This window comes from Choristoneura fumiferana, chromosome 2 (assembly GCF_025370935.1).
Source record: "Choristoneura fumiferana chromosome 2, NRCan_CFum_1, whole genome shotgun sequence".
Lineage (NCBI taxonomy): Eukaryota > Metazoa > Arthropoda > Insecta > Lepidoptera > Tortricidae > Choristoneura > Choristoneura fumiferana.
In genome coordinates this window covers 15695997-15715146 of record NC_133473.1, presented here as the reverse complement: position 1 = coordinate 15715146, position 19150 = coordinate 15695997, and the positions used below count along the sequence as shown (strand labels likewise).

The 19150-nt window shown below is 38.2% G+C and overlaps 2 protein-coding genes across 3 annotated transcripts; both read right to left on the bottom strand.

The window, feature by feature from the left end:
• Positions 1-818: 818 nt before the first annotated feature.
• Positions 819-18577, bottom strand: wgn (Tumor necrosis factor receptor superfamily member wengen). 2 transcript variants are annotated; one of them, XM_074110366.1, is made up of 4 exons: positions 18317-18577; positions 16856-17273; positions 9083-9208; positions 819-1015 (listed from the first exon to the last, which is right to left on the bottom strand). In XM_074110366.1, the coding sequence occupies exons 1-4, from the start codon at positions 18332-18334 to the stop codon at positions 966-968; spliced, it is 612 nt and encodes a 203-aa protein (XP_073966467.1). In that variant the 5' UTR covers positions 18335-18577; the 3' UTR covers positions 819-965. The 2 variants fall into 2 exon arrangements, with proteins under 2 accessions (XP_073966467.1, XP_073966476.1); XM_074110375.1 differs by lacking the exon at positions 18317-18577 and adding an exon at positions 17364-17387.
• On the bottom strand, positions 10877-14735 carry cag. Its single transcript, XM_074111227.1, is given in 4 exon segments — positions 10877-11721; positions 13147-13310; positions 13313-13596; positions 14710-14735. Coding segments are annotated over 4 exon segments (1113 nt in total). The 3' UTR covers positions 10877-11082.
• Positions 18578-19150: the final 573 nt, after the last annotated feature.

Sequence of the window (19150 nt, the reverse complement as noted above, 5' to 3'; positions counted from 1 at the left end):
AAGGTCCGCCCGGATTGCTACCACCATCTTGCTCGCTAATCCTGCCGTGAAGCAGCAGTGCTTGCACTGTTGTGTTTCGGCGTGGAGAGTAAGACAGCCGGCGAAATAACTGGCACTTGAGGTATTCCATCTTAGGCCTCTAGGTTGGCAACACATCTGCAATACCCTGGTGTTGCAGTTGTCTATGGGCGGTGGTGATCTCTTACCATCAGGAGACCCACTTGCTCGTTTGCCATCCCGTCGAATAAAAAAAAAAAAATTTTTTTACCTCCCATAGACGTAAAAGTGGGGGTGTTTTTTTTTCTCATCTAACCCTATAGTGTGGGGTATCGTTGGATAGGTATTTTGAAACCATTACGGGATTGCAGTCAATTTTTCGATTCAGTAATTTGTTTGCGAAATATTCAACTTAAAAGTGCAAATTTTCATTAAACTCGAGCGTCCCCCCCCCCCTCTAAAATCTAAACCGGTGGATGGAAAATTAAAAAAAAAACAGTATGGTAATAAGTAGGTATATCAAACTTACAAGGAAAACTATAACGGTTAATTTGCTTGAGAATTGTTAGTAGTTTATGAGTAAATAGCAGCCCAAGGTATAAAATATACCTAAACTTGGAAGAATCCGTATAAAATACGAAATCCTTAGAAAAATATTACTTAATTTTTTTCGTAATGGCTACGGAACCCTATTTTGGGCGTGTCCGACACGCTCTTGGCCGGTTTTTGAGTTTCCGGGTCCTTCGAATCGAACAGACCGCGTAAGATACAATATAAATTCTAACCTAATAATTCACCGTTGGGCTACAAAAAATACGAAATTATAGCTTTTATGTTACTTTATTTCTTTTAGTTCTATGCTGCTTTTCTTATCCTCTAATCACTGCGAGGTTCTAGATTACTTTGAATTTATTTGTACTGTATTGAAGTGTTCCTGTTGTCGGTGGTATTTACTTAGTTTTGCTTTATCAGTGCTTTTCTTGCGTGTACACGTTGCTTTTTTTCGTCGATGTGCGACCTGTAACAATATAAAAAGTTATTAGAATTGACGTAGTCTTCTGGGTAAAAAAAAACAGTTTATCCGTCAGTTTGGTTATCGACGTATCAGAAAATATTGGACGTGTATTTTGTATTTTGTCAATCAAACAAAAAATGTCAAACAGCACGTCAAAGTTCGGGAGTAGAGGGCCCGTGACGTCACACCTTAGTAAAAAGTCGCACGGAACTTTGAACGGCTGTATATATGTATCATTTTTAGTTTAATCGACAAAAAAATGCGTGTCCGATGTTTTTTGAAAATCTCAACTGACAATTATATATTTTTAGGAATCTAGCCTATTTCATTATTCCTTGCTATACACGGTGTAAAAAGTTTACTATCGGGTTGCTAATTGCGGTTTGTAGCCAACCATATTTGGATTTACGGCTTTAGCGCGTGCTGCAGAATTATAAACGGTCCCCAGCTGCCAACTATTCGCTGCAATGAACGTCCACAACAACATGCGGAAATTAAAACTGCCCCTTTAGCTATTTATTCCCTTTGAAAATGCCAAAGCTATTTTTGCTTGATGTTAAATTCCAAGTTGAAATGCATTCCTAGAATGCTTTCAATTCGAAATATCAAGATTCATTACAGATAATAACGTGTCAACATTGTATTGAGCACTGTAGCCACACAGTCTGTCTAAGAAGAGACAAGATAACACTGTTAGCTAAGTCTTATTCTTGGAAAAATCCGCGACTTCTGCTTCCGCAACGCAACCATCAAGCTAGGCCTATAAATCATGGAAGAAGCCATTACATTACGTTGTTGCAGCAAAACTGTTTTATTACATTTCCTCAAACTACCAGTTTATATAAAGCGTAAACTGTAGTTGGCACGATACGTGTAAGTACGAGCTGTAGTCTTGCGTATAGGAACTTGCATTTCCTAGAATGAAATGTCTCGCGGGAAATCTTATTTCATCTTGATTTAACCTTCAAACGATCGCCAATTCTTATGAACCGTCTGGCTCGCGAGACAAACAATTTAAATCTTATTTAAGAACAAGCGGCGGCCGAGACTTAAGAAGATGCGGTGCATAAACACAATAAATCATCCAGTCGGCGATGCAATGAGACATGTCTGCCGCCGCCACCATGAGAATGAAGGACATCCCGTACTTGTGTATTTATTACTAGTCTATTTAAGTTAATTTATGCTGTCATTCTAATTGGCTTTACTATCTTTTGTACAGATGTAAAATGTGACTTAACTACTTGCCTCTATTCCAGCTTGATATTATTATAAGTAAAGTACCTACCTACTCTAGTCTTCATACTCGATACGCTGACCGTGGTATTTTATTGCCCTATCATAGCTTCCTCTTGCGATGCTGATTTGTTCGTTACATAGGTACACGTGCCCAGTGAACCAATACGAAGATTACGAGTATATGGCTATGAGTCTATTCGATAAATGTTCAAAGTGTTTACACGACTGCCCCCAGCAGGTTAACGTTTCATCTTGAGTTGCTGTTTCCGCGAAATAGGTGCGATTGATTTATTTACTAACTACCTTACAGTAAGTATATTTTTGGCTTGTTTTGCTGACATTTTACTAAGAATCACGACCAAAACCAAAAGAATGACAGCATCATAAACATATTATTATATATGCATAATTTATTTAATAATCCCAGTGTCGTCGATTTATTCTCTAATCGTGATTGAATTATTGATAATGCCTGTTGCTATGATTGATTATTCGAACGTCTTACCGAAGTGTTATTGACATCGCCGGCAGAGCGCTCTGCATGCTAAAGAACAACTCCTTTAGGAGTCCGAGCCTGGAGCTACTTCCGTAGCCCCGAAAGGAAATTCACTTGACATTCAACACACGCCCGCGAAATTGTCCATCCCCTGTTCTCATGATATTCCATTGTTTATTATGAAATGCAAATAACGTGTTGCTATCTCGGGTTGTGATTCGTAGTGAATTTCTAATGTGGCAGACAACCAAAAAGTTTTCGACTCGTGTGTAAATATTATAAAAATACGTGCCTTCATATGATTTCAACATTCGTGTTGGAGTGGAGGCCCGCGTAAACCCGGTAAATCTAGCCGTGCAATGTATTTTTCAAATAAACGCGATAATAGCTTAGTGGTGGACCTAAGACCTCCCAACCACGGGTCGGGTTGTCTTGAGTTTTTCGGATTTTCTGTGCGAAATTACATTTGAAATTTGGTACTTCACGAATGAAAGCATAGTCAGTCCCCTCGTATCAGGCAGTTCGCGTTTCTTGCAGTAGTAGGTAAGGTAAGCAATCGTCGAAATGGACGTTTATATTTATATCTTCTAAATAAATAAAATGAATCGGTAAGTGTAGCTAAGCCCAAAACATGAGAACGGCTAGAACAATCTGGCATTTTTTTTTTCAAATCTTGTAGTTCTTATGAAGAGAAATATTGGAATAATTGTATAGTTTTACGAATTTAAAATATTTTTTTTGCAGAAGAAATCGCACGAGAAAGCTAGTTTTAAATAAAAAAATCTACGAATTGTTATTGTTATCGTTCGAATAAAAATTTGGCCCATTAGATAAAGATAAGCTGAGAGCTGCAATTTGCTACTTAAATTCTGTACCTACTCGTATTTCTAGCTATATTATAGTCGTGTAACTTTTTAAACTTTTCGTATCTACTTGAAAGTGTTTGGATAACCTACGTCTGCCCAATTGACCTTGTTATCCGAGATCCGTAAATACTTCAATTGCTGTTTCTATAATCGCTTCGCGCGTCATCGATTCCCCGCGCTGGTTTACAAGATCGATAAATCAAATCGCATTTCAGCTGAATCGATGGGATCTATTATTGACTGCGCTAACATCTCTGAGAGGAAGCTTTTGGACCATTTCCTGGCTGAGAGTGAAATGGGGCCGGCGTGACGCACGTTTTTACCTCTACATCCGCCCGCAATCCAATAGCGTTAAGATTTTTTTATGTATCCTTTCAATTAAATCTGGTTCGAATTAGTACGATTTCTGAGCGGGGCCATTGCTTGCTTTATTTTGGTTGTTAATGTATGTATTCAACTTTATGTAAGTATTGGTAAGTACTTGTTGTTGAGTTCATCTAACGAACTTGTGTCAAAGACTCGTAAATATCAATCATCTTTTAATGCGCCAACTAAAACGGCTACATTGTGGTGAACTAGCAACAGTGTAGTAAATGTCCGCCCCGCCGCGCGTTCCTGAAACGTGCCCTTTCTAAATTTAGCAGCAACAAACATACAAATCTTGTTAAGATGTTAACTAATTAGCTGTGCCCGAATAATACCTGCTGTGTTTACAAAATAAACTGATTGACTCCCGTGTGTACTTATATAAAACGGTTGTTATAAATAATTTTGCTGTACATATATGCTGATTTTTAAAGCTCTCCGTTGATTCGCAGGAGGTTTACTTAATCGCTTTTCTAGTTTGATTTTGTTTAACAACTGACTCTATGCGTGCGACGTGTATAATGGAGCATCAACTTTTAATTAAATCTTATTTAAGTAATAGGAATCGAACCTGTTGAAGTGTCGTCCTTTTGTTAGGTTGGGTAAATAAATTATCATACCTGCTGATACCTACATGAAAATTATGCACGGTAAATTTATGAGCTCAATGGACGAATGAGCATGAAACATAGATCTGCAGTCGCTATCACCTCTACTCACCATCGTACTGTTTTTGTCTTTAAAATAAATAAAAAAATATGTGAAAGTTGTGACTCTCGTGGAGAACAATGGGTAGATCCAACGAGGTCCGACCGTAATCATTATCACGACTAAACGTGACTGGGTTAAGTTGCCAGAACTACGACCAACTAAGGAGTGCGTCTCCATTGTTAAGGCCATACCATAGGATGCATGATAAATAGGAAAAAGTACTACGAACAAATTTAGGCTCCGCTGGTACTGAAGATGACTTTATCTAACTTTAGTTGTTGCTGTAGCTGTAGGTAGATACCTAATCAGTGATAATTGTATTTTTTACTAATCGAGATAAATTATTTTCTAGCTTTTACCCGCAGTTTCGCTGCCGTGAACTATTAAGTTTGGTCGCCTACCTACTACTGTCACAAATTTTCGCATTTATGATAGTACAGGATTAAGGTGAAAGACATGAGCAGTTCAGTATACTATACACCTTGTCCCTTCGAAAATGATGAACTTAATTCTGTGCTAGGGCGATAATTTTCTCCTACAATTTCCACTCACATTTTGAACTCGGCAAAGTTTTACTCCACTCTCAACTGGTATTTTTTTTACAGATATTATCAGTTAAAACCGACCGATTTCTGGCGTACGTAAAGACTGAATCCTTCATTCATACACATTTTGTTAAGCTTCTGTTAGTTAACGGCTTGTTGGTTTTACCATTTGGACATTTCTATTTGCCTGAAATAATGAAAAATATTGGTGGTTTTAATTGAAACCGGCGTATTTTTTGTGAAAAACGTTACGTAACGGTAACGATCATTGTTACCTATCGTTTTTTTTTAAATTCCCAAACATTTCGCACATAAAAACAACTCGCTGCATGTATCTAAATTCTGAAAGTGGCGTCGAATGACAATCACTTAACTGCTTAGTTAGCGGGTACGGTAGAATTTTAAAACGTATTTATTTATTTATTTAACTTATTTGTATAACAGTCTCGTTTCGTTTGTTAGTGGCAATGGACAACACGGCGAAAGCAAGCTACATATATAACTATTCTATCCCAGTTAAGTCACTTGTACTAAGTATTACTTATTCTGTGGTTAAGTGCAGACCACCGCGCACACATCTTACGAGTCATTGCGCTGAATAATGCATTTTCAAGTTCAACGCTTTACATGCATGGTAGGCGTAGAAAAAAACAACCTTTAGGATACTTTTAGCATGTGCAAAACATGGTTTCAAGTACTATTTATTTTAAAAGTCATGTTTATTTAACTAGTTCTTAGGTAAACTCCACCACCACCACGACCACCACCACCACCACCACCACCACCACCACCACCACCACGACCACGACCATGCCATGCCATGCCATGCGAGATGGCCTAGTGGTTAGAGAACCTGACTACGAAGCTTGAGGTCCCGGGTTCGATTCCCGTGTCGGGGCAGATATTTGTATGAAAAATACGAATGTTTGTTCTCGGGTCTTGGGTGTTTACTATGTATTTAAGTATGTATCTATCTATATAATTATATTTATCCGTTGCTTAGTACCCATAACACAAGCTTTGCTAAGCTTACTTTGGGACTAGGTCAATTGGTGTGAATTGTCCCGTGATATTTATTATTATATTATTATTATTATTAAACTCATTGTTTAAAGACGTGTTTAAAGAATTACGAGTAGGTAATAGTAGAGTCGCTTTTATCGACTATAAAAAAGCATTTGATTCTATTTCACATAAAAGTATTTGGGAAGCTCTTCGAAATCAAAAAATAAACGAAAAATTTATAAATATATTAAAAAATGTATACCACAACAGCACAAGTAGAGTTAAATTAGACAGGAAAGGTGAAAAAATCAAAATCAGAAGGGGCGTACGACAAGGTGACCCAATTTCACCAAAGCTATTCATATCAGTGCTACAAAACATAATGAGGGACCTCCCATGGACACAGAAAGGAATAAACATCAACGGAAAAACTCTAAGCCACCTAAGATTCGCCGATGACATCATTGTATTTTCCGAAAATCCTTCAGAACTAAATACAATGTTAATAGATCTACAAATAGCGAGTAACAAAGTTGGCTTAGAAATGTATCTTCAAAAGACAAAAGTAATGACTAACCACAAGCAGATCGACATCCTCATCAATGAACTACCACTTGATTACGTGCAGAAATATGTCTATCTTGGGAAACAACTATCGTTTAGTAAAGAGAGAAATTCAGATGAAATTAATAGAAGAACAACTATCTCTTGGAATAAATACTGGGCTAATAAAGAGATATTCAAATCCCAGCTGCCTGTAACGCTCAAAAAGATGGCCATTGATTCAGTTATCCTTCCAAGCTTAACTTACGGTTGTCAAACGTGGACATTCAACTCTAAGGCTCGAAATAAAATCCAAACGACACAAAGGGCCATGGAAAGAAGTTGCTTAAATATCAAACTCAGAGATAAGATCAGAAACTCCGACATAAGAAACAGAACCAAGGTAACGGATGCTTTATTGTTTTCACAAGAATTAAAATGGAAATGGGCGGGTCATGCTGCCAGATACACTGATGACAGATGGACTTCAAGACTTCTTAAATGGAGTGGTCCATGCGGAACAAGAAGTGTCGGCAGACCTGGTTATAGATGGGAGGACGAACTGGTGGCAGTGGCGGGAAAAAGTTGGACACGAATAGCGGAAGACCGAAAAAAATGGGATTCTTTGAAGGAGGCTTTTACCCGGAGGGGGTCCATATAATACTTAAATATATACATATCAATCTATTTAATATTCACCGTTATTGTGTATGATTATTCAATGTTCGTATTACCAACGTAGGATATAACAAATAACTTTAAGTGGAGGTAGGCAGGGGGTCGCCAAATATTTTTCAAACCAAGGGGGTCGCGTCCTGAAAAAGTTTGAAAAACACTGTATTAGAAGACCAGAATAAATAATAGCCTGAAATTTAAATAAATTTCTAACAACCTGTCATCACGATATCACGAAAGAAGTTTGTTGTTTTCGGGGGGCGCGACAAATGAATTCGCAGACGAAGTCGAGGGCAAGGGCAACAGCTAGTAATGTTATAATGCTGCGAAAATCTTGCTGTAATACATTTTATTTATTGTGAAAGACAGAAGTAGGGGAACAACTGCAGTTATGAATATTTTGATTTGATTTGAAGGGAATTCAGGATGTCTTCGGGAATGTTTTCGTGTGAGCGGACGCGCAAAAGATCAGTAGCCCGTGTAGATGTGGTTATTGTTGTCGTTATCAAAAATCGGTGCGACCAGGAAGTGGGAAGCTTCCCGGCGGCGGTTCTGAAGCCCTCGGGGCGGAAGCCGAGGCGGTCGGGGACGGACTTGCATTACAAATGACCCTCTTATTAAGGCACGTGTGCCTGCATAGGGCCGATAGGGTCGATTACCTGTCGTACATTACAAACTTTCACGTTCTCTGCTTTATGTTTGAGAAATCTGTTTCCAATTACGCTGATAGCAGACATAGTCACTCATAAGTGATTTATTTTTGTTTCTTACGAAAGAAAAGAACACACCAATACGATCACAACGGTCCTTGCCAACCTTGAAAAATAACTTGTTTCATTAAAAAACAATCTACCTACCTAGTTAGCTACCTAGGCTACCTAGCTATTTCAGTTGTCCACTCATTTGCCATCATAATGCTGTACAGTCAGCAGTACAGCGCAGGAGGAGCCCAAAAAAAAAGATATGCTTATTTTGAGCTCTTACGGTACCTACACATTCTCCTTCTGCTTAGATACTTACTGCACCATTGTTTATGTAGGTATCTGGTGTAACTTTTGAAAGCGGTCATTGCGACACAATTCCTAGCTGTCAATGTTTCGACAGCACCATTAAAATTTTATCGTCGTCATAGACGCGTGTTGGTATTCCGCTGGCACTCCAGTTTAGGCGCAGCCGACGGTGCATCCAGCTGGCCTCAGATAATCACTTGAGATTGAGATCGGAATCATAATGAGACGACTCCAGCTCTGTAGGTACTTAATTGAAGGCCTTTGTCAAACTTTTATGGCTCTGATTTAAGCGAGTGCTAATGCAATCCTACGTCATTATCAGTTGTAGCTCGACGCTGTACTTACTGTGTATACGATACGCGTTTGACCTCTGTTCTGAAACGGCTCAAAATAAATAATAAAAATTGAGGCGGGCGCCAGACGAGCGCAGCCAGCAACCCACGCAAGACAGTATTTTAAACTTAACTGGCATGACGCCAGTTGGATACTCCGGGAGTCGACCTGCCCGGTAATGACAGTTATGACCGTGTAAAATGTAAACATTCCTCTTTTGGGAGAACATCGTGAAATCCTATCGTCAGCGGAATATGAAGGTAAAATGGTAAAAATCTCACCAAGTAAAGCATCTTTCCCGACGTGAATGTTGCAGTAGATGTGGTGGTCGGTGGGCACGACAGGTTCGACCGGTGCGTCCCCTCCTGCCTCCATTAGTTTCAGTTTTGCGGACAAGTCTTGCACATCTGTGAAAATACGATAACTTTTAATAACTAACCTTTAATATAAAAGTGGTACTTACAATATTACACCTTTCCAATGCAACTAGGAATCGTAACTTATGATAGTCGCGATTGATGGCGCATATGTCACTAGTACCTGGGCTCCCGAGCTTTGCTCGGGCTAAAACTCGGTAACAATCATTTTCCCAGAGATAAGACCAAGTTAGATCGATTTTTTATCCCCGAAAACCCCTACATGCTTACCAAATTTCATCGAAATCGTTGGAGCCGTTTTCGAGATGCCCGAAATATATATATATATATATATTGTATTGTGTACATTACATATATATATATATATATATATATATATATATATATATATATATATATATATATATATACACAATACACAATGTAATATGTAATGTACACAATACAATACATATATACATGTATACAATATATATATATATATATATTAGATAGATAGATATTGGCGTATTGGATGGATCTAGCGATCAAGATTTTGGGTTGGTTGGACGGTGTTCCCCGGTGGTCTAGTTGGTTAGGACACCTTCGGCCCATACAGCTACAGAAATTGTGGATCCTGTACTGAGTACCAAACCGAAAACCATTTTTGTTTAAAAAAATCTTACATTTCGTTAAACAAAGGTATTGCTGATGAAGAACTAATAATATTAGAAACTTAATTATTTTTAGAACATTAACATAACAAGCAACTAGCTTGTAGAAGCTACGAGTAACTGCACGACTTGTGCTTTTTCACGTTTGAATTTGAATACAAACGAATTGCAGCAAGAGCACCGCTTAGAAGCACAAAGAAATTCTCAAAGTTGAACTGTCCCCCAACAAGTCTGTGTCTAATTAAAAGGCAGCTCAGTAATGTCGATACTAATTCGATCGTTCTAATTTTGGGTTTAGCGCGCATAGGAGAATGCAACTAAAAAACCGTTAGCTATTGTTACGCGGGCGGTCGCGGCTACCCAGGTCAAAATTAGTAGCGCACATGTTCAAACAAACCCGTATTGTTTACGTGGCTTTCGCCGCGCTTGCGCTGGGCTGTCATACTTTGGCGTCTGTGCACTAGATTTATTGCTTTACTTTTGGAATACGATGAAATTAATCTTTCATATAAAACTTCTAACTCGAGTTGGGTGGCTTGTGTCTTTCAACGCTGGTTAACACGCAAGGTGTGGCTTAATTTTAGCACTAACAGTGTTTTATGTAGCGATGTGTTTCGAGCACCCTAAATAGACTACAAATAGGTAGATACTTTATTTCAGTTACTGAAGTTCATAGGTAGGTCAATGTTTATCTCACTATCTCACTTTAATATTATAAATGCGAAAGTTTGTAAGTCGGTTTGTCTGTTACCTCATCACGTCTAAACCGCTGAACCGATTTGGATGAAATTCGGTATACAGGTAGTTTGAGCCCCGGGAATGGACATAGGATATAAGTTTTTATCCCGGAGAATTGTATAGTTAAGAATAATAAAGCATAAGAACAAGAATCATTTATTCGCTATTCGCAAAAACAGTTCCCACCCAGTTCACGTTTTCAGTTCCCCCGGGATAGGTAGCGTTAAACGAATTCTACGCAGACGGAGTCGCGTCGCGGGCAACAGACTAGTAAAGTATAAAAACCTAATTCAAAATATTTTTTTTATATTATGTATTTGATAAAATAGGTAATCAAATTATTCTCAATAATAAGTACATATCGACAGTAGAAAGGCTAATTAATTCATCTAAGTTGTAAGCGCCATTTTTGTGATAATTATGAAACATAGCTCAAACGATAGGTGAGAAAAATTCACTCATTCTGAACATGTACCATACGAGTAACTAACTCAATATCTCTAAAAATTTCCCTTAGATCAATAAGCCTTTCAACCGTCGCGCGTTGATATAGTCTGTTAACTTTTCCTGACGTTTTTTGCTTTGCCAGTACTTGTTTTGTATTATCTTATGTATTCTTTCTATCTCTTGATATGTGGTGGAATCGTCTTGATTAAACAATAAAAAAAATTGTATTAACTTAGCGGCATCAAGTGCTTGTTGAATAGTTGGTGGTGAGTCAGAGTCATCTACTCGGTCATCCTCTTCATCTTCACTCATTTCTTTCAGTTTTTCTTTTCTTTTCGACACTAAATCAAGAATTTGTTCATCAGTAAGTGGACCGGTTGTGGCCACATCCTCGTCTATACTTTCGTATGTTTTTAGATCTTCATTAAAATTTTCTGATATGTTGAACTGTTTTATCCATTCATTCAGTGGTAGATTGTCTTCACTATCAAACTGATTCGTTTCTACTGTTTGCCCATTACATAGTCCCGCGTGAAGAAATGGATGCTGTATAGTAGCTGCTGTTACCTCTTTCCAGGCTTTTGATATAAAGTTCACTGCTTGTAGCATATTAATCGAGGTTTTGCCGTCAGTTTCGATCAGATCCATTAAAATTTTCCTTCTGTAATGACCCTTGGCTGCAAGATGCTGGTTGTATGAAATATGCTAACTATGTTTCGAAGATTGGATATACGAGGGTGAGCAGGGCAATTGTCTACTAGAAGCAAGATTTTCCGTGTCTTTAATTCAGCATCCCATTTTCTCACTTCCTCTTCAAAAAACTGCGATGTCATCCAAGCTGACTTGTTTGCTTTATACGTGACTGGCAACTGTTTTATGTTCTTGAAACAACATGGATTTTTCGATTTACCTATAACTACTTAAGAGCTTTCTTTTTTCTGTGCCACTCGTATTGGCAGCTACTAGAACAGTAATGCGTTCTTTAGAAGGTATTCCTCCAATCCAACACATTTTTCTCCTTTAAAATTTAAAGTTTTGTCGGGGGTCATCTTGAAAAAAGTCCAGTTTCATCAGCATTGAAAATGTAATTTTCATCTCAGCACCTCAAACAGGCAGGTTTTGCTATGAGAAATCAGTGAGCAAAATCGCATTTTGCTCACTCCGTGAGACAAAGTAACTTTTTAATTATTTTTTTTAAATGCTAAGTACAGTGTTGGGTCTACTCACTGAATTCCAAATATTTGAACTTTACTTTGATCTGTCATTTCACTTCAACTCGAAAAAAGCAAGAGATAGGATCAAATTTGTCGATTACAAACTTAAATTAAATTTTTGGTATTAAAAATATATCGAAATATTTCCAAAATGTAAATTTTCCCGATCTTTTAATAAAGTATGCAACCTCGTTGCACGAAAGCACAGATTACTAATATGTAGCTAGCTATGTAGTAGCTAGCACGAAAGCCGCTTCTCTTGTTTTTTTTTATAAAAGAATTCCGTATACGGCCTCTACAGTATAATTATTATGTGTTAAATTGAATGATTTTTTAACAAATCTATTTATGTTTATGTAATAGAAATCTTAATAAAAATCATATTTAAAGGTTTAATTGTTCAACCTTTTCAATTACCCCGAGATGAGGCTTTTTGCAGTATTAAAAAATAAGTGTGACATTAGTACAAGAAGTTAAGATTGCATGTTATGAGTATGCGATTTGTATTGTAGCTACTGGACTCTTTTTATGGTTTTAAATGTAATTATTATATTTGATAATAATCGGATTCTATTTAAAAAAAATGTGTTTGTTTTGTAAACAGGTAGGTATATGTGGTTTTATTCTTATGTTACATTTAAATTATGTTCTCGCTGCTGAGGTGAAAAATTGTATGTGTCACACGAGACCAAAGTTTTTTTGCATCTCGTGTATTTCAATCCCTTGCTGATCTCAGGATTCTAACCTAGTATCACTCGCTAACGCTCGTGATTCAATTATAGAATCCTTCGCTTACTCGGGATTCAAAATCAACACTCGCAACAAAAAACAACTTTGCTCTCTTGTTGCACAAATAACTATTGCCGAGTAATTTTCCTTTATTTTAGGCCACACTTTATTAATCCAATCATTAGTCACATTCATATAAGCATCCCGATTCCCGCGCCTCTCCATTCATTTTGCCGTAGGTAATTTTGTGACGGTGCTTAAATTTTCCGAGCCAACCTTCCGATGCTTTAAAGTCAATTATGTCAAGTTGTGTGGCAAACCTCTCAGCCTTGGCTTTAACAATTGGGCCGAGATGGGTGCATTATTCTGGCGCTGATTGTTGAACCACAACAATATTGCTTGATCCAATTCTTCGAATTTTGGCTTCCTTAATTTTTTAGAAGACTTTTCCTCCAGTGCCGTCTGCAGAATTGTTTCCTTGTTTTTCCAAATAGTAGCAACAGTAGAGTGACTTAGTTTGAAACGTCTTCCAACGTTACTTTTCTTTTCTCCCTTTTCAATCGCACGTATCACACAACCTATACTGTACTGTAACAGACGATCGAACGGTCCGGCGGACCGAGAGGGACGCAGCGATCTGTTAGAATGGTATATCCATAATATACCACCATCTTACTCTAACAGACAGAGTTGTGTCCCTCTCGGTCCGCCGGACGGACCGTTCGATACCTAACTATGAGTTCTCAATGTCCACTATCAGATCCAAGGTGGGCATGCGTGTCCTTTACAAAGATAACATCGTGTTTGTAAGCACGATCTGTTGATATTCTGTAGACGTCGCCAGTTTGGATAATAATAAGGCAATACTCGGAGGTCGCGTGATCATCGTCCTGAATAAATAAAACTTAAGAAGCACCGTTTCGTGCCATCTTAGTGCGTAGGTACAACTTTATTATTATAGTTAAAATAACAAGCGTTAAAACTTGGTGAGAATTAATCGTACCTGCCTATTAATTTATTCCTTACTTCTAATATTGTAAGGGTTGCGTGGAAGAGATCGCTCTGAAGCGATATGGCCGCCTATTGCTTACCTACCTTGAAAAATCTCTATATAGCTGCGTGTTTTCTTTACTCCGTACTATTTGTGTTGGTGTTCAATAAAGAGTCATGTATTGTGTATTGCATTGTAGTACTTAGGTAATTAATTATTAAGTGTGTACTTAGTTAAACATAAACGGGCGGATTCTGCGCGTCATTCGTGTCAGCATAATCTTCTAACTAGTAGGACTAGCGGTTAATTAAAGTATTCAATAGGTACATTCTGTAGATTACGATTAAATAGCTACTTACTTCGTAAATCCCTTATTTTTAAAAGAATTCTAAACCATTTATTGAATGACATTTATTGGATTGAAATACCAATGTTAACGCTGGCGTTTTAAGTCTTATTACCGTCCAACATTAACTAAGTATTTATTGTTATTCTCTGCGCTGGAGCTAGACTAAACATCATGCCTAGTTAATCTCAGTAGTCAAGTCAGTAATTCCCGCGTCATATTTTTTGCGTTCATTCCGAGGTCGTAAGGTTTTTATAAGCACGACGGTAGAGGTAGTAAAGCAAGCGAAAGTTTCAAAATATTCTAAAAGAACTAGCAAGTTTGGTAGGTATTGTTTTACTCATATAGGCGTATAGTACAGTCAGCAGCAGAAGTAAATGAGCAAACAATCTACACACTCTTACGAGTATTACCTTGGCAGTAGAGTCGTGTGTATCATTTTGACCACCGTAACTGCTCATCCTCTTCTACTGCTGACTTGACTGTACAGTACAGTCAGTGATATACATATGTACTCATGTATTACTGACATTATAATACGTTAATTTTTCACAATACGTTCATTTCATAATACGTTCATTCGGGACGATTTAGACGCGTATGCAAGGGATTGGCCTGACATTGCGCTGAACCGGGAGGTGTGGAGATCAAGAGGAGACGCCTTTGCCCAGCAGTGGGACACTATTGTAGGCTAGCTAAAAAAAAAAATACGTTCATTTATTAAATTGTGATTCGAACATATAGGTAGTGGTAAAGCCAAGTATCGAACAAACTACGGTCATACCTAATCATAAGTCTGAAAATAATTCGATTTTTGAAAGTAAAAAAGAAAATACGCCTATTGCCAACAATTAGTAATAACAATGATTAATAATTAGTTTTTTTTAATACTAGTGCAACCAGCTAAGTTTAAGCTAGCATATTTAGCTAATGGCTATATGTAGAGGTAAGTACTTATGTAGAGGCGGTCCAATCCATTTAGTTCATAATTTTGATAACGTGTAAACTATCTATTAGTAAAAGAGTCAGCCACGTATTGCCGACCGTTGATATAAGCTTATGTTGCAATTTTCCGCTGAATCTTGCGGTCAAACTACGAATAATATACTAATTATTATTCGTAGCGGTCAAAAGATCAAATAAACAGGAGAGTTGTAGAGGCTGGAGCATTTAGCTTGAACATAGAACGGATAGCGGGATTCGGGAGGAATGCAGATCCTTTTCAAAGCAAATGTCTTGCTTTTAACTAACTTAAATAATATGAGCAAAGTAGCAATACCTACCCATCATGCTTAAAGATGCATATTCTAGTGCTTGGACAACCAGTACTTGTAAGAAGGTGTCGGAGGTGGGGTTATCTGAAATAACTGAAAAGTTTGTACCTAAGCTTAATTACTTCGACGAGCAAAAATACAGATGACTTTTGACACATACCTAGCTTAGCGCGGAAACTGACCCTTTATTTTTGCTCATCAATAATATCGCTTAAACGATTACACCTACCTATATAAATTTTATTTACGCAGCGTCTGGCAAGCCATCAATCGACTTTGCAATCAAAAATATAATATTCCGTCTGCCATTTATTATTTTTCTTTACTTCAAAGCAGCAAACCTGTTTCTCCCTCTTTCATCTCAGTCACAAATTTATAATAACTGAAACTGAAACTGATTAGGTATAGTGGTTGCCCGTAACTTCACTTGCTTTCCGCAGTTTTGTACTGCCTGCACTAACTAGGTATGTCTTGGGATAAAAGTACCTAGCCTATGTTAATTATAGCTCTAGGTAGTATATATAATTGCTTTTTATAAATTAAATATTTTTTAGAATCTGCTGCTTTTTTTTTACAAAACATTAAGTATTTAGTAGGTATATCTAACATATGAAGTCCAACATTTTTGTAACAAACTATTTTATTCCTTTTCGCCGAGGTGTTGCAACGTAGTAACCTGTTTTACGAGATTTACGAGAGCCGTAAGTCTATCAAACAATGAAACAATAGCAAATAATAATTCAATAATATCGATAGTAACTATTGTAGTTAAGGGTTAAGGAACCTAATTGATCCTTTTAGTAGGTACGGTCTAAAACACTGCGATAATAATGCAATGCGATTATAATTCAGGACAAAAGACGTTCAATTATTTGATTTTGGTCTTGTCATTTGTACCTATTTATTTTACAATCTTTTCTTACCTACACCTGAAGCCACACCAAGGGTGCCATATCATCTATGGACACAAGATCAGCTACCGATTAGAAATACTTAGAATACTTACCTACCACCAACCACAAACCCAAAGTCAAAAATACATTCAATTTAAGAAATACCTAATAAGCACGTCGTTCAGAAGAACGTCGTAAAACCTGACACCGGTTTGAAAAATCCTCTGTTGACAAGCTGACATATGAATATAAGGCAGATGTTATGCCTGGGGACCTAAGTCTGAAGGTAAGGCGTCGGAAGTTATGCGTCCCAGTTGAGAAACTATGATAGCGCGATGTAGGATTGGCGCTAGAAGTCGCTACATATTTAAAGGTAATTAAAGCGTGCTCACCTGATTCGAGCGCTTGCTTGAGGATCCTCCACTGCTTGGCGTTATACAGCCACAGCGCGAGCACCAGCACAAAGAACACGACACACCCGCTCGCCGCCAGCACGAGCGTCGTCGACTGCACATCCCACTCACTCTCACTCACTTCACCGTAGTCCGTCTCGTAGTACTCGTAATCACTATCACTGTCCTTGTTATCATAGTTCTGCTCAGCCAGGGGCTGGCACACCGTGTCCCGGTAGACCTCGCAGGGGTATCTGACGACGAGGCTGGCGGCGGGGTCGCAAGGCGTGCAAGGGACGCACGCGCCGCGCTTGCGGTCCCACCAGCTGACCCGGTGCTGGCACACCGTCTCGCCGAACACGGAGCCCAGTGCTAGCGTCGCAACTAGCAACACTTTTTGTATGTCTCCTTGCATTACCTGGGAAATAGAGGATTTTTTGCAGTTGGGAGAAGTAAAAGCTCTCGAAGAGCTTGTAAGGTGTTTCAATATCACTTGATGAAAAGTCACCTGCATTAATATCTGCCACAGCGGAACGTGCGGAAATATCTGACACGTCCGACCGGCCCTAGAAATATAGTCTTATCAGATATTTTTATGTATATACCTAATGCTTTGTTGTGTCAGATATTGGTGGTGGTGACAATTTGCAGCAGCAATCATAGGCATAGGCAGATCTCAGTCATAGGCGGGCACGTTGACTAATGCACCTTATGCACCAGGTTAAAAATCACCGAGAGCTAGCACTACACCCCATTAATGGTAAGAATGATAAGTCCGTCTACAAATACCATAATTTCGATTGAAACTTATCCGGCTCTAAGGACCAAAAATAAAACTAAGGAAAATAGTTTTAAAAAGGTGTCTATCTAAGTAAGCAAAGAATATAATTTATTCTAGAGTATATAACCAAAAAGTAAGTATGTTATAACCAAAATCTTGGGTTATATTCGTTCCACAGCAGGGCACGTACCTATCCTCTCTCAACGAGAGCTTGAGCCTTATTCGTAGTAGTTTCTACGCGGGCCCAATACGGATTAGGAACTTCACACAATTGAATTTCATCGCAGGTTAGGTTTTCTTGTGATATTTTAATTTCATTTCAAATGTAATTTCGCAAAAAAATTCGAACCCAAGACCCTCTCTCTGCTTGAGAGGTCAGGTCAAACCATTAGGGTACCTCGGTTTATACCTACGGATAGTCGGGATAGTCATCCTCTTTCTTTTATTATGAAATATATTAGGACACTTCAGTTAGTGAGTTCTGGGTCCCGTTTCATCTCTAGAAACATCGTTCCACGAATATCAAAGACAGTAAAAATGGACTTTTCGTTTGAGATAGTCCGAGTTTTTCATGTTCGTTTACTAATGGTCTGTTGAATTTCAGTAACAAACTTATTGTTCACTGTTCCATAGCTATGTACAAAGTAATTAATTGAAAGCTAACTATCCAAAATGTTTACCTTATTGCTTAAATTCATGTATCATATATACCATCTAAGTATACACGAAGGACCACATCTCAATAGCTCGCTATTAGAAATTAGAAAGTTCACTTTCAACTCCACATTGGTCCTGCACTTAACTGACTTCGTAAAGCATCCGTTAATTTCACTGTGTTCGATGTTTGAAAGTTTTTTTTAAACGCGAGACGCGCGTAATGCCCGACCTGCAGTCCGGTACGGTATGGCAGGCAGTGGGGCGGGGATCGACGCGACACTCATTCATAACTGTTTTACGTATCCCTTCTCTCGGTGAAGTCTCCGACGCCCCCGCTGCTACTACGAAATTCAAAGTTCGTGTCGTGCGGTCCTTCTGACACTTATACTATTTAATACGAGGGCGAGAGGGACGGTACGATACGAACTTCGAGTTTCGACTTTCGTAGTAGCCTTACTGATACTAGGGACCCGCCCCGGCTTCGCACGGGCTAAATAAAAAAAAACCGGCCAACTGCGAGTCGGACTCCCGCACGAAGGCTTCCGTACCCATGCAACATAGACATAAGCAAAAATCGACAAAAAAAACACGTTTGCCGTACGGGGGCCCCCCTTAAATATTTATTCTATTTTAGTTTAATTATTTATTTTTAAAGTGAACATACAAATTAATATTCTGTGAATATTTCAAGCAAAAATGTTGCCGTAAAAAGCATCCCTTAAATATTTATTTTATTCTGATTTTAGTATTTGTATTGTTATAGCGGCAACAGAAATAGTACATCATCTGTGAAAATTTCGACTGTCTAGCTATCACGGTTCATGAGATACAGCTTAGTGACAGACAGACGGACAGTG

Excerpts from the sequence above, each read along its gene's own strand:
- wgn (XM_074110366.1), bottom strand. Across the intron at positions 9,209-16,855 it reads CAAGCAAGCGCTCGAATCAG|ATGTGCAAGACTTGTCCGCA; the intron begins GTGAGCACGCTT and ends GTATTTTCACAG. Across the intron at positions 1,016-9,082 it reads CGGGAAAGATGCTTTACTTG|GTCGCACATCGACGAAAAAA; the intron begins GTGAGATTTTTA and ends ATATTGTTACAG.